This window comes from Pteropus alecto, unplaced genomic scaffold, assembly GCF_000325575.1.
Source record: "Pteropus alecto unplaced genomic scaffold, ASM32557v1 scaffold157, whole genome shotgun sequence".
NCBI lineage: Eukaryota > Metazoa > Chordata > Mammalia > Chiroptera > Pteropodidae > Pteropus > Pteropus alecto.
The window spans coordinates 4,426,904-4,441,950 of NW_006440626.1; the positions used below are offsets into that span (position 1 = coordinate 4,426,904).

Genomic DNA, 15,047 nt, shown 5'->3' on the forward strand with positions numbered 1-15,047 from the left:
CCAAAATGCTGAGATTGTTTTGGGATACGGACTGCAAGCAAATCATAGGAAATTAAGGATGTTTAGAATGATAAGATCGAAGCAGTTATTAAAAAGTTAGGAAGACGTGACTAAGAAGTGAAATTAGATGAAATAATCTTGGAAAAGATGGCGACTTGAGCAAAGGTTTCTGACACTATCAGTCCTTAATGAAATATACCCTGAATTTGACCATTTCTCATTGCTCCACTACTAGTAAATTGTAATTGGAAACATAACATTTACACTAATTCATCATACTTGAAGGCCAAAATGAACGTAATAGTGGATATTTAGGCACTTTCCAGTTCACTTCAGTTTTCTTTTACAAGGCTTGCAAAGACATGAGATGTTAGCATAAGTTGGTCCCAAGATATGGAGGAGTAAAGGAATTCCTTTGTTATTTCTCATGGGAGAGTGCTAAGGAAAATAGTAATAATATTAGCATGTATTTGAATGAGTGTACTTTTATATATCTGTGAATTAGACTGGACGGATATGCTTATGCTGCTTTTCAGACAGGAGACTCTGGCCCAGACAGACCACCTGGCTCAGAGTCACACAGATGGTTAAGGGCGGCACTTTGGTTAGAATTCTTGTCTTAGACTGTGCTCTGGCATTCCGTTAGTGGCATCAAATCGATAGGGTGTCATGTCATGGAAAAGCCAGTTGCCCTCCCTTCTCGTGTTGCCCAGTCTTCCGCCTCTAAGGTAACATACATTAACAATGTCGTAGGTACCTGGTTGGTTGTCTGCTTGCCCATCCATCATCCATCCATCTATCCACTTCTCTCTTCTTTATACATATACTGGTGTATTTTCCCCTATGCTTTACAGATTTGATTCATACTGTGCATATTTAAATCTTCAGCCACATGTCATGGTCATACATCTAGATCTAATTCATTCCTCTTTGTATGCCTTTTTCATTTGATTTCTTGCAGAGTATGTATTGCTTTTAAAAGGAAAATCCAAAGCATATTTAAAGTGAAAAATATCATGCCAGTACATGATATAATTTCATCATATAGTTATTTACTTCTTGAAGTAGAAGAAAAGGAATACGTTTATTGACAATTCTAACGAAACAGGTTTCCTCTATGCTTGCCACAGGTTTCTTCACTTTGCTAACATATTCATTTTTCCTAATTTTCTTTTGAATAAAAATTCATCGTAGCCTTAACTTTTTTTTCTAAGCGAATTCAATGTATTTTTCAGGTTATCATATCCGGGAAAAGTCTAAGCAAGTCATCACATTGCTGATGGATGAACAATTGCTGCATAAAGAGAGGGAAGTAGCATGTCGGACTAGACGGCGCACCTCTCACTCTATGACGTTTCCTAAAAGATTACCTGGTACAGGTAACTCACCAACAGCCTGCGCTTCTGCCCCCACACCAGAAATTCCTGCTTCAGAGAAGAGGCAAAAGCTGCTTAAGGTTGCAAGGCTACATAAAAGTATGTATGATGATCATTGGCCTACAACGCATTAGGTTTTTAAGAACAACTAAAAAAATATAAAACATAGCTTTTAGTACTAACGTGTTAATATTATATTCTATTAGTATATTAGGCACCATTACTATAGAGAACAAAGATGAAGAATAATATTCAGTAGAAAATTTTATGACTGTTTCCTGAGTGCAATTGTCTGGAATCAAATAAATAATTTTGAGCTTAAAAGGTATTAAACAGGTAACTATCCTATTTTGTATCATTATTAATTTGTAATATTTTAATCATAACTGGAATGAGGGGAGAACTTTTCTGAGACTAGGGTCTAGATATGTGTGCATTTGTGCCATTTGATCCCACACCAGGAAACTGACATTTTCTTAAATGTGCCTCGGAATTCTAAAATTGCTCTAAAACTCTTCTAGGATAATACCTTGTGTTACATAACTCTTTCCTTTGCCTAAAACTTTAAATTCGAGCTACCGAACTTAAAAAAAAAAAAAAAAAAAAGGATATAGTTATAATGTTAGAAACCAGCAGGAAACTGAAATTATTTTTTCTGCCAAAGTTGCTAAAACTTAAAAGACTGTCATTTTGCCCTAACTTCTCTAGTACAAATCTTTTTTTTTGATAAGTCGTGTATAGGAATGGACAGTCTGAGGATGCAGGAACATTAACGAGTTGTGACTTAGACAACTGTCCCTTGAAAGGAACTAAACTTTGTGCTGTGAGGGGCATAGTAGAGAGACATAGAGTTACAGGTCCTTTCAGAGCCTTGCCTCCTGGCTTTATCGTGTGAATCTAGTCATCAAGATGCTGAAAGAGATGCAGGTATTCAGTATGAATAAATATTCCAAATGTCAGTTTAAAGTGTGAAAATTTAAAAACATTAATAGTAATACCAACACAAACTAATCCTACTAAAAATCATTAAAGTACTCGTCTGATGCAGTCAAGAGTTCTCAAACGGTCACTCGATTTGTACCTATTCTGAAATTTTCTCACGGAAGCCTTAAATTGAAACTGAAACTAAAAAGGAGTTAGCACAGTAAAGTAACCAATTATGACTCATCCAGAGTTTCTTCCCCGCTTTTGCTGCTTCTGTTAACTTTCTTGCTCTTCTTTCCTCCATTTCTTCTCTTCTTTGATCTTTTTTTAAATAAACATGTATTTAGTGAATTTATTATTTGAAGTTTGGATGTCTAGCAGAAATTTGGAGCTATAGGATTAAATAAAGTTCCCTTCATCATGGAGCAAATATTCTAATGACCGAGAAAGATATTAAACACACGTAAACGAAATAGGTATAAAACTATTATGTCAGACAGAGACAAGTGCTATTTAAAAAAAAAAATAAAGGAAAGCAGTGTCAGAGGACAGAGAGTGACTGGGACGGCTTTATTTTAGGTCAGGTAATGAGAGAAGGCCTTTTGGAGGAGGTGACTATTTAAACAGAGACCTGAATGAAGTGAGGAAGCCCTTGATATGGGTGATGTGTATCTGTGCCAGGCAGAGGAAGAGCAGGTGCAGATGCTCTGGAGCTGGAGCGAGCTTGGCATCCTTAACTGTGAGCTTGGAAAATAAGGCCCAGAATTGCTACAGAAGTAGCAAGTGCTACATCAACTCTTAGCCATTTTTATGATTCATACAAAGAAATCTATCTGGTTTACTGCTTTATAATCACTGCTTTTTTTAACCTAAAATAATACTCCCCAGCTTTATGACATATCTTCTTCACTAGACTGAGCTCTGAATGACTTTTGACTTTTAAAAAAATCAATCTATTTTCCAATGAAGAGGTTTTGCTACAGTACTTTTTTTTCATACCACGAACATGTATTGAGTACCTACTTACTGTATGCCAGATACATTCTAGGCCTGATAAGCAAATTTGGCATATTTCTGCTCTCATGGAGGTTTTATCTAGCAATGGGCTTTCAGTCTGTTTAAAAATATATATGCAAAAAGGGTTTTGGTGAATGATGGCATCATTGAAATGAATTTGTAGCAAGAGTATAATTTAAAGTAAATAGTGAATGTTTGGGTGTAAAAACTGTAGTAAATCTGTTAAAAATCTGTTACATTATTTTAAAATTTTATTCGTCCATCACCATATATACACAGACATGCTAGATGTATAGATGTGTGGGGGTTTTTTTCAAAAAAGAGTGATTGAATTAAGTAAGTTCAGCAATACTAATCATTTCCATGTAGGCACTTGAATCTGAAGCTGTATTTTAAAGAAAGAATGAAAGCTGATAATTTGGTTGGGGTGCAGCGAGAATAAGAAAATAAATAGTGGGAGGGTGTTCTTAGTGGAACAGGAGAAGTCGCAAATGAAAACGTGGAGATGGGTGGATCAGTTAGAATGAGGTACACCCACAAGTAATGGTGGTAGAGCCCACAAAGTGATAGCAGCTTAAACATAATATAATTTTTTTTCTCACCTCTAAAAATAATCCAGAAATAGGTGTTCTAGAACTGATGTGGCTCTCCATGATGTCAGAGACCCAGGGCTTTTTCTGTCTTTTTGTCCCACCTAACTGAGCATGTAGCTTCCACTTCATTATCCAGTATAGCTGCTTGAGCTCCAGCCATCACATCTGCATTCTAGCCAGTAGAAAGGAGAAGAGGTTGAAAATATCAACGCCCCTTCTTTTTAAGGACACTCATTAAAGTTGCTCATGACATTTGGGATTACATATTATCGTTTAGCACTTAGTCACATGGACACTCCTAGCTGCAAGAGAGACTGAGAAATGTAGTCTTTATACTGGACAGCCATATGCCCAGATGAAAGAGAATCTATCCTTGAGGAAGAAGTAGAGAATAAATAAATATGGGAGAGCAAATAGCCCCTACCATAGTGAGAAAGAATACAAACAAGAAATAAATTAATCATGATAATGCATGGTTGTCAGATTACATAGAATAGAGAATATGAATTGGAATATGATATGTAAGAGAATGTGGGCAGATAGTTGAGAGTACTCAGCAGAGTTCATAAAGGACATAATGACAGTATTTGGAAATTTCAATTTGATAACGACTAGCAACTAGGAATCATTGTAGGCCTTTGAGAACAGAAGGATGTCTAGCTTAGTCACAGAACTTAGCTTTTTGTTACTGAAAACAGCTGCTAGTGGAAGATAATTCTTATTGCTTCATGTATAAATGAAGGAGATATGAATTGGAGGGAAGCTTGTAACAGACAGTTGTTTCAATCCAAGCATCCAAAACTTGCTCTAAGGTTATTGAAATGTGGGAAAGTTAATGTTTAAAGATAGAATATAGAGAGGAAATGGGGTAAGTAGGCAATATATTGGAGAAGAAAGAAGTTGAAAATGACTCTAACATTTGAGTTAGAGAAAACAGAGGCAAGGCGATGGTATCATATAGGTAAATTTCCATGAGAAGGAATTTAAAGTTGTCTCTATATTATTTAGTTATAATGAAATGTAATATTGAACGCATTTCTAGAAATATGATTTTCAGACTTTAGGATCTAGAGCTGAAACAGCTGTGCCTAGGTTCTTTGTTGAATATTAGCAAGGGAAAAGAGGTACTTTCGAGAAGGTGTTATATACACATCACTACTTCTATTCGTTTTTTCTATTCCTGGATGTTTTTCTAAGTTGTAATTCTGGTAGATAGTTTGGGTGGTTTTTATTTAGATGATTATGATTGAAGAAAGATATGAGCTGAAGGATAATTGCTGCTTGATGGCAAGACAAAACTATATAAAGCCTAGTTATAACTCAGCTTCTCTGAGCTATGAGCATCAGAGTTAGGTCCTTTCGTTGGAGGTAATAGTTATAAAAACTATCACTACAGATATTGTGTACAACCAGATTAGCAAAGCTTTACCTCTGTTGATCATCCAATCTTCTGTAAACAGCTCTTTAGTAGCAGTAGTCTTTGCAATGAAACTTTACCTGTATTAGAGAATTACTCTGGTCTCTATCATGGGATTATCTCCCTTAAAATGGTATGGCCCGCTGGACCAAAAGTTGAACTTCAAAGTAGTTGTCATGCTTTTATAAGCAAAAACTCCAGTGTTGATGTTTCTTTCTACAGTGAACTTTGTACTAACAGAGTTGATGTGGAGTCATACTTGGTTGCCTTATGACATAGAGTCTAGATGGCAGAGCTTATGGTACAAGTGGTGGCTGCTACTCAAATATTTGCATTGATGAATGTCAAGTGGTGATTTTTTTAAAATTTGAAAATAGATGTAAAAAAGAAAATAACAATAACTGATACCCCTACCACCCTAAACCAACCACTATTAACATTTTAGAATATTTACTTCCAGACTGCTTATTTTTTCTTTTATTTTTGTTTCAGAAAAATTACCCTACTGATTATAAAAACAATAGTGGCTCATTATAGAGAATCATTCACTTCTAATCCCATCACTCAGAGTAGCCATAATTAATATCAGATAAACATAATCCTAGGCATCTTTCATCCATACATACATGTAGAAAGATGGATAACTAGAGAAATCATTTTTATAAAAATAGAATTACACTAGAGACTGTTTTTTACTAAAAAAATATTTCAAGCTACTTCTGGCAAAAAGACTTACTAGGAGCTCCAGGAAGCCTATTTATTGCACAAATAACCAAAGACTGGAAATGATGCACTGTTTGCAAGATTTCCGGCCTTACCAGAAGTATGAGAAGTCTCCAAGCGTCTCTTCTTCCAAAAATTTAATTCGTTAACTTAATTAAATAGGTAAAATAAGAACAGTACATGTGAGCTTGGGTCAGAGTGATTTCCAGCTGGTGCCTGTGGGACACTGCAGATGACTGTAGGGGTTGAGATGCTTCAGGGCAGTTGTCACTAGTTAAGAAAATGAATTCTGGGTCTGTCTTGAGCATTGGGAAGGAAAGCCTAGGATTACTGTGTTGAACCCAGGAACTCAAGGAGGACCAAAGTGATTCCAGGTAGTTCTCTCAGCAAGAAGAAAGCCTTTCAATTCACAAGTTAGGTTCACAGGGTTCCCATCAATTAAAATCAGGCAATGAACTCACAATCCATATCACCAAACACGGGAGAAAGTAATTAGCAAAGAACATATTTAGTCCCCTAAAGATTGTAGATATTAGAAAGGTCAGATACAGGATATAGAATAGCTATGTATTTGAATATCTAATAAAAGCTATAACCACAGTATTAATAATGGGGGACACTGCGCATGTGTGGGGCAGTGGATTCATGGGAAGTCTCTTTACCTCCCTGTCAATTTTGTTGTAAACCTAAAACTACTCTAAAAAAGTGTTTCAAAAAACTCGAGCATAATGAAATCATTTTACTTCACTGAGTTTAGGGTTGTTTGTTATGCATCTGTTCTAGTGAATAGATAACTATTTTCTATGTGTTCATATTCTCTCTACCTTATCTGAAAGAGCTTCTAGCTTAGAGTGATTTTTTGCCTTGAGTTGAATACAACCATCAAAACCGATTTGCCCTTTTCTGAACTAATTCAGTTATTCAAATGCCAGTTATATCTGTCACAGCCTGGCTCTTTGAGCCCAACCAAACTGTTAAAAATTAAAACCGTTTTACTTAAAAAAAAAAATTATTAGAAATCGGTGTATGAATTTTACATATTGAAACTTGCAAAAATGAGAACTACCACTGAAATAAAAAATGTAATTTAGCGAATTAGAAGATAGGTTCAAAGTAAATGGAAAACACGAAAGCAATATTACGACACAGAGGATAGAGGACAGAGAAATGACAGTCAGCACGCCAGTAAACTCTCCTCGTCAGCTACAGTGGGGGCCAGATGACGGCGATACAATATTTTCAAAATGCTGAGAGAAAATAGCAGCCTAAAATTGTCACCCAGAAAACCGTCATCCAAGGACGAGGGTGAAATAGTCATTTATAGATAAGTGCAAAAACTGAGAGTTTACCACCATGAGACCTATATTAAAAGATATACTTCAAAAAGAAGGAAAATTATTCCAGAAGAATGGTTGGAGACATTAGTAAACATGTATCTAAAATAAAATACTTTCTGTATAAAATACTATCTCATTTTTGAGTTTTAAAAAAAGACAAGTAAATGTTATAGCTATGGTATGTAAGTTGGGAGTGGGTCTATGGAATTATATAGTGTACTAAAATCCATGTATTTTTTGAGAGAAGGATAAAAATATTATTTGACGCTAAACTTTTAAAGGTAAATGTGCATGATACACTTTCAAGGGTAAACGCTAAAAGATGAGAAGTATAGAGTGCGTAAATTCCAAATAGTGAGAAAAAAATGAAATGAAATTTTAATTTTATAAAGGGCAAAAAGCATAAAATGGGACAAATGGGGATAAAAAAAGTAAAATAGTAGAAATAAGTCCAAATATATGAATAATTACAATAAATATTAGTAGATTAAACTCGTCTGTTAAAAGGCAGAGATTATCAAATTGGGGAAATAGAAATCTAGATATATGTTGCAAACATAAATTTACAAGAAAGGTTAAAAGCAAATGAGTGGAAAAAAGATAAACCAGGCATATACTAATTAAAGAATGCTGGCGTGGCTATATTAATATCAGACAAAATAGAATTAAAGCCAAGAGCATTATTAAGGACAATGATAAAAAGTTTAATTCTCGAGCAAGATATAACATTTCTAAATGTGAATATACCCAATAAAACAACTTCAAAGTATATAAAGAAAAAATTGGTAGAACTACAAGAAGATATTGAAACACCTACCATTATAGTAGATGATTTCAAAATCTCTCTCTCATTTATTATAGGTCAGTTAATAAAACACTTTTTAAAATATGAATTTTGCAATTGATTATACATGTTATAAAGAAGTCTTAACATTTCAAAGAATCTGTATCACACAGACCACTTTTTCTAGCAAAAGTACAATTGTTTGAATTTTTAAAATATAAATAAAAATTTTTCATACATTTGAATTTGGAAGTATTCTTGTTAGAATCAAGTAGAAGAAAAGGTTCCCATTCTCCTTTTATTCAGCTTTGTACTGGAGGTCCTAGCCATCACAATAAAACAAGAGAAATTAAAAAACATAAGTATTGAAATAAACAAATTTATTTGTATGTGATAGGACTTTTTCATATAGAAAACTCGAAAAGATCTATAGACATATTAGAAATACTGAGAATTTTAGCAAGATGGCTCACTCTAAGATCAAAATATATAAATCAAATTATATTTCTATATGTCAGCTATAAACAGTAAATATAGTTTATAAAAAGTACCATTTATAATAGCAAAAAATCATGATCTACTTAGGAATAAATCTTACAAAAGATGTACAAGATCTGTACACTGAAAATTATAACACTTAATTGAAATACATTAAAGAGGACCTGTATAAATGGAAAGATATTCATGTTTGTCTATTGACATACTAAAAAATGTAAATATCAGTTCTCTCCAAGTTGCAAAGATTTAGAGGAGAGTTCCTTAAGCTTGGTACTACTGACACTGAAAGCCAGACCATTATTTGTTGTGAGGTCTGTCCTGTGCGATGTGGGATGTTTAGCATTATTCCTGGCCTCTGCACACTAGATGCTATTAGCGTACATCCTTTCCTGCTGTGAGAACCAAAAATATCTGCAGACATCGTCAAATGTCCCTTGGGAGCCAGAATTGTCCCCGGTTGAGAACCACTTACTCAGTGCAATTACAATCAAAATCCAAAAAAGATTTTTAAAACTGAATTTGATGGGCTGATTCTAAAATTTATCTGGAAGAATCAAAAGGTCAAGAATATCCAAAACATTCCTGAAGAAGACTAGTGGAGGGCTTGCCTTTCTAGGTAACAGGACTAAAGCATCCGTTGTCATGACAGTGTGGTTTGATGCAGAGGTGGGTGTATGGACCAATGTAACAAACTGTAGAGCCCCAAAAATGGACCTAGGCAACTGTGTTATCTTATTATATGACAAGGTGGCATTTCATTCAGGTAGGGAAGAAATGAGCTACTTAATATTATCAAAGGCAATTATTTATCCATATTGAAAAAAATAAAATTAGATCTCTACCTCATATCATGCACAGAAACAGATTCTAGATGAATTAAGGACTTAAAAGTGAAAAAAAAATGGTTAGAAGAAGATAAAAGCAAATACCTTTTTTACATTGAGATAGGTCAGGATTTCTTAAACATAACAGAAAAAAGTACAAACATTAGACAAGCATTTATAAATTTGACTGTTGTGGGGGCATAATTCTGAGAATAAGCCCCGATGGCCCTTGCCTTTATGAATGTGTAAAATTGTTAATATGATGAATTATTACTCTCAGGTTATATTACATTATATGTCAGAAAGGGAGTATCCAGGTGGGGTTACTCTCATCACACGACCCATTTAAAAGCAGAGTTCTCTCCAGCTGGTGGCAGAAGAGGAAGTCGGGGATTCCATATGTGAGATTTGAGGCCCCCTTTCTGGCTTAAGGTAGAGTGATAAGGAATCCAAGTGGCTTCTAGAAACTGAGAGTGAGCCCTGGTTGCCAGCCAGCAAGGAAATGGAAACCTTGGTTCTACAGTCAAAAGGAACTGAATTCTGCCAGCAACCTGAATGATTTTGGAAGTAGATTCTTTCTCAGTGTCTCCTCTAGATTAAGAGTCTGGCTGGGCTAACACCTTGATTTTGGCCCTGTGAGACCTGAAGCAGAGAACCCAGTCAAGTCTACCTTAACTTCTGACCTACAGAACTGTCACATAATAAATAGGTTTTTTTTTAATCTAGCAAGTTTATGGTAATTTTTGACAGCAATAAAAACTAATAAAACTATATTAAATCTAAGAATTTCTCTTCATCAGAAACATCATATAAAAACAGTCAGGAACTAGGAGAAAAATTTCTAACACATATGACTGACAAAGGATTAGTATCCAGATTATATAAATAATTCCTACAAATCAATAAGAAAAGGACATCCCAACTGAGAAATAGGAAAGGTATATGGAAAGCATTTCTAAAAAAGAGGAAGGAAACATGGTAGGCCAAGAAATATATTTTTAAAAATGTTCAACCTTGTATCATTATATAGTAGCAACAAACAATTATGAAACATATGAAAATACACAATTTACAATAACTTAAAAATCATCTAATGCCCTATTGTGAGGAATTCCCTTCTGTTCCTTGAGCTACATTTTCTCTTACATTTGTAATCTATTTTTGCAGCCTCCCTCCCTCCCTCCCTCCCTCTCTCTCCCTCTCTCTTTCTCTCTCTCTCTCTCTCTCTCTCATCTGTTCTCCCTCCTTTCCTCCTTCTCCAGTTGGGAAATAGACCCTGTTTCCATGGGCTAGAGAGATACCCTTGAGCTTCAGCTCATCCAATTCAGTGTGAAACCATGAATTTCACTTCCATTAAAATGTCAGCATCTTTATTTACTCACTCTGTCACACCTATTTTTTTCCTTTACTTATTTCCTCCTCTTTTCAGTCAAAGGAGGAGAAAAACCATTGTCCACTCAGTTCCCTTTTTTCCAGATACTTGGATATTGATGAGAAATTTCAGAATCTTGTCAACTCCTCAGTATCATCACCTTTGGAGAAGAAGGGACGTCCTAGATCTTGTTTCTTTTCTTGGCCACCAGTTATTTTCCTCTTTTTTCTTTAATAAATTACTTTCAGTCGTATCTGTTTCTGCATTAGATTGCTGTTGTAAAATTTGATTGTTAGTTTTGTGAAGTTATTTTTTAAAAAAACATTAAGTATTGGGTGATACAAATTCTGTGTCACAGTTCCACCCTGTTGTCTTACCCAGGAGTCTATTTAAACCTGCCTTTGTAGGGAGTGACTGTATTTTTCCTTGTCCCCGTAGCTGAGCATTTAACACACCTTGTGGCTTTTCCTGTTTCCTATTATCTTAAGGAAGAACTACCGTGAGGACTCAAATATTGTATGCTATTGCGAGCAAAACACTGAAATAAAATTGCCATAACTCCCATTTTAAGATCTCCTCCAACAAAATTTTGTCCTGGCTCACCTTTTATTTACCAATTTCAGATTTTAAAATCTGCTTAAACATCTCTGCTTTCTTATTCTTTGTCCTTTTCCTGTTTTCATTAAAAAAAAAAAAATGCCTTTTCCCCACTAATGTCAAAATTCACCTTTCAGACAAGGTTTACAGTACTTACACTCTGTCTCCTGTCCCTCTGCAGCATTTCTCAGAAGTAAACAGGATCCTAGAGGTTGTGCCTGTAGTGGGTGCTGTGGTTCCCCCCCGGCCCCCAGATTCCCACTTCAAGATCAAGGCATTCAGTCCTGCTGGGACAGTTGGTGACTCAGGGCTGTCCTGAGTCCTCTGGGATTTCCCAACAGCTGAAGAGAGCCTCTTTGCCCAGGCTCTTTGCCCACTTCCAGAGAGAAGCTACATCCAGTGACCTGTAGATGTGGGCCAGTCCCCTTGCTTCAAGGCAGGACAGCTGTGAAGAGCCATCCCAGCCCCAAAACCTCTGGTAGGGTTGGCTGAGGCCTCTGTTGCAGCCGCCACAGTTCAGTCTCTCCCTGGCCTCTTCTCGCCTCTCGCCCTCCTCACACGTGCTGTTTCTGGGGACACCCCCTCGTGAATCTCTCTCATACAAATCTGAGCCACGGCGACTGTTTCCTGGGGAACCCAGCCTAGGACTATGGCTTTTCCTCAAGATTTAAATTATAGAGCTATCATAATATGTGTACGTAAATGAAAAAAGAGAATTATAAAGCAAATGGGGCAAAATGTGAACAATTGGTGAATCTGGAGGAAGAGTATATAGTTCTTTGTACAGCTCTTGCAACTTTAAGTTTGAAATTATTATAAAATGGCAGTTTAAAAAATTAGGACAAATATTATTTGAAGATGCTGAAGTATAATTATGCCCCAAGACAATGAAATTGTTAGGACTCCAAACTCATGATCCTGCAAAAGTTAGGTATAAACTTAACTACTATGAGACTTACATGTCTTATCAATTTTTCACTAGCCTAATGACTATTTTCTATGAAGGATACATTTGTTTATTTTTAAAAAATAATTTTGTTAAGTAAATGACTGATTAACTTAAATTATACCCGAGAGGACACTGTCAATACATAGTAACACTGTTTACTAGATACTAAATAATAAATGGAAAAATTTGGGAATTTGTTCAGTTTATGGAGCATTTTATTTCCAAAAACATGCTGTTGCAATGTTAATGTCTGGTAGCGCGAACGTCAGTTTGATATCTCATCTAAGAAATATCACAGGGTTTACCAATTCTGCTCTGCGGGATTATCGAAGTGGCACAGGCTCGACGAGATCGATGGCTTCTCTCTAGATAGTTTTACAAAGCACCTACAGCCTCGGCATCCAAGCACTCATCGTCGAATGACTCAGGAGCGTCATTTCCTGTTGCATCCTCGCTTTTTCCTCTGAGGTTTCTCACTCACACACTAGTCCTCCTTGCCTTGTGAGTTCATAGTCTCAGTTGATAGTTTATGATACCAAAGGGACTTCATTTCCACTAAGGAACCAAATGTGTGTTCTCCCCTTCCTCTGGCTTGTGAACATCCAGAAATAAATGTTGCGTAATCATCATCTCATTTAATTAAGCACACCTCACTTCCAGTGTGTTGCCTGCAACTAAAAAATTTCTGAATACGTTTCCATAGACTCACGATATTATAACTGCCTTCCTTCTTGCCCCTATAAGATTATTTAATATAGGTTTATAACATTTTGGCTATTCTAAGATAAAAATGCATCCCTATGCAAGATTTTTTCATTCACAGTTGATATTCTTCAGTTTTCCTCACACTTTACCTCAAAATTGACTTCCTGAAATTTTTATTATTCTGCTTCTGTGATGTCTAAAAACTCGGTTCATAGCATTTCAAGGATGATTCTGCTTCTGAATTCCCAAAGAGTGATAATACAATTCCGGATTAAATCATTTATGAAAGTACATAAATGATCTAAGCCTCAAACCACTGCTGTTTGCCACTATTAATTATAAAATCTCCAAGTCCAAAAGAAACTCATTTTAATTATTCATTTTCATGTGAAGTTACAAGAAAATTAAAGTTAGAACCTTTAATGTGAAGTTCTTATTCTTTCCTCAGTATCTTTCATATGTACCAGACTTGCTTCTTTGCCCATGTAGTTCCTTCTGCTTGGAATAATTTCTTCCTCTACACTTATCAGGATCCTAGCCATCCTTCAAAGCATGTTCAAATTTTACTTGCTATTTGAGGCTCTTTCTGATTACTCCGGTATACATTGATTTTTTTTCCTCCTTAGCATGTCTAGTCCTAAAGTTAATTTGAGAAAGTTCGCATGTAATTATTCTCCTCTGATTATTTCCTGTAAGTCTGCATGTTAGACATAACTTCTCAGTCAGGCTATACATTTTTTGAAGGTAAGGACCAAGTCTTATACCATAGCTTTTCAAGCTATTTTTCTTACATAAACCTTAAAATGATTTTGAAAAATTACATACCTCCTTACACATTTTTAAGTTGACATATGAAATTTTATTATAAGTTTAAGTAAATACAATTCAAGATATTGATGTTAAAGACAAAAGAATACAAAATAAACAAAAGTGCTACTTGAGACTATTGAGGGTAACTAAAGGAATCTAAATACCATTGTGATTAATACTCGTAGTCATTCATTTGAAAAAACACACCGAGTCTTTAACTGTTGGAATTTTTACATCATTCTCTTTTCTACTTGAAGTCATATTTCTATTCCACATCCCTCACAGAATTTTATTTGAATAAAAAGTATTTTTTTGCTTGAAAGTCTTCCCTACATCAAATACGTACATAAGTTGAAATTATTTTTCTAAATTTTCTGTGACCAGAGGCTTTAAGTGGTAAAATATTCCTTCTAGATTGACTTGTCATTTCAATTATTTTTAGCAAAACCAAAATCACAGAAGTGTATTATAAATTTTTATAAATACTTATTAAACATAAAGGGTACAATTTTATTGGAAATACATGTTTTTATGAGGTAAATGGAACTGTTCATTTACCCACATATGAATATTACTTATTGCTAGAAATAAGCAGGGTTCAGCATAAATTGTTTCTGTTTTACATTTTTATATATGTAAATGCTGCAAACACTTGTTCACATAAAATCGTAGGTGGGAATAGTAGATGTGTTATTACAGCAATGTCAATCAACTCAATGACTTCCTTCCAAGTAATATGCCAAAAATTATGTAGTGATTCATTATAAAAATGTTTTTCATCTCTTGTCAACTGTTAACTTGATTAGGTCTTTTTTCAGTGTCGTTGGAAGGAAAGGATTAGAAACTCCCTACTTGGGAAAAGGTTTGTTAAACAGTCATTAGGAGTAATTTACTTTCTCAGGTTCTGAGAATAATACCAAAAATGTTTTACTCAAATTTAGCAAATCACTTAATTATACCTGTTACGCTTTAACACAATATACTCAGGAAGTATGGAAAAAACAAAAACATTAATCACAACATGCCTGTCAATACAGTAATTGCTTGAGAAAATGATTTTATTGTGTCATGTTTTAAACATATTTTCATCAACTTTGCAGGTTTGGTTCATTCAATTTTTG

General features: G+C 35.0%; 1 protein-coding gene across 1 annotated transcript in view; it reads left to right on the top strand.

Moving 5' to 3' along the window:
• ENTHD1 (ENTH domain containing 1) overlaps positions 1 to 15,047 on the top strand; it is an 88,487-nt gene that overhangs the window by 14,171 nt on the left and 59,269 nt on the right. Inside the window, exon 2 of the mRNA XM_006917399.1 lies at positions 1,236 to 1,475. Within this exon, the coding sequence (XP_006917461.1) occupies positions 1,236 to 1,475 (240 nt within the window). The remainder of the gene's footprint in view (positions 1 to 1,235; positions 1,476 to 15,047) is intronic.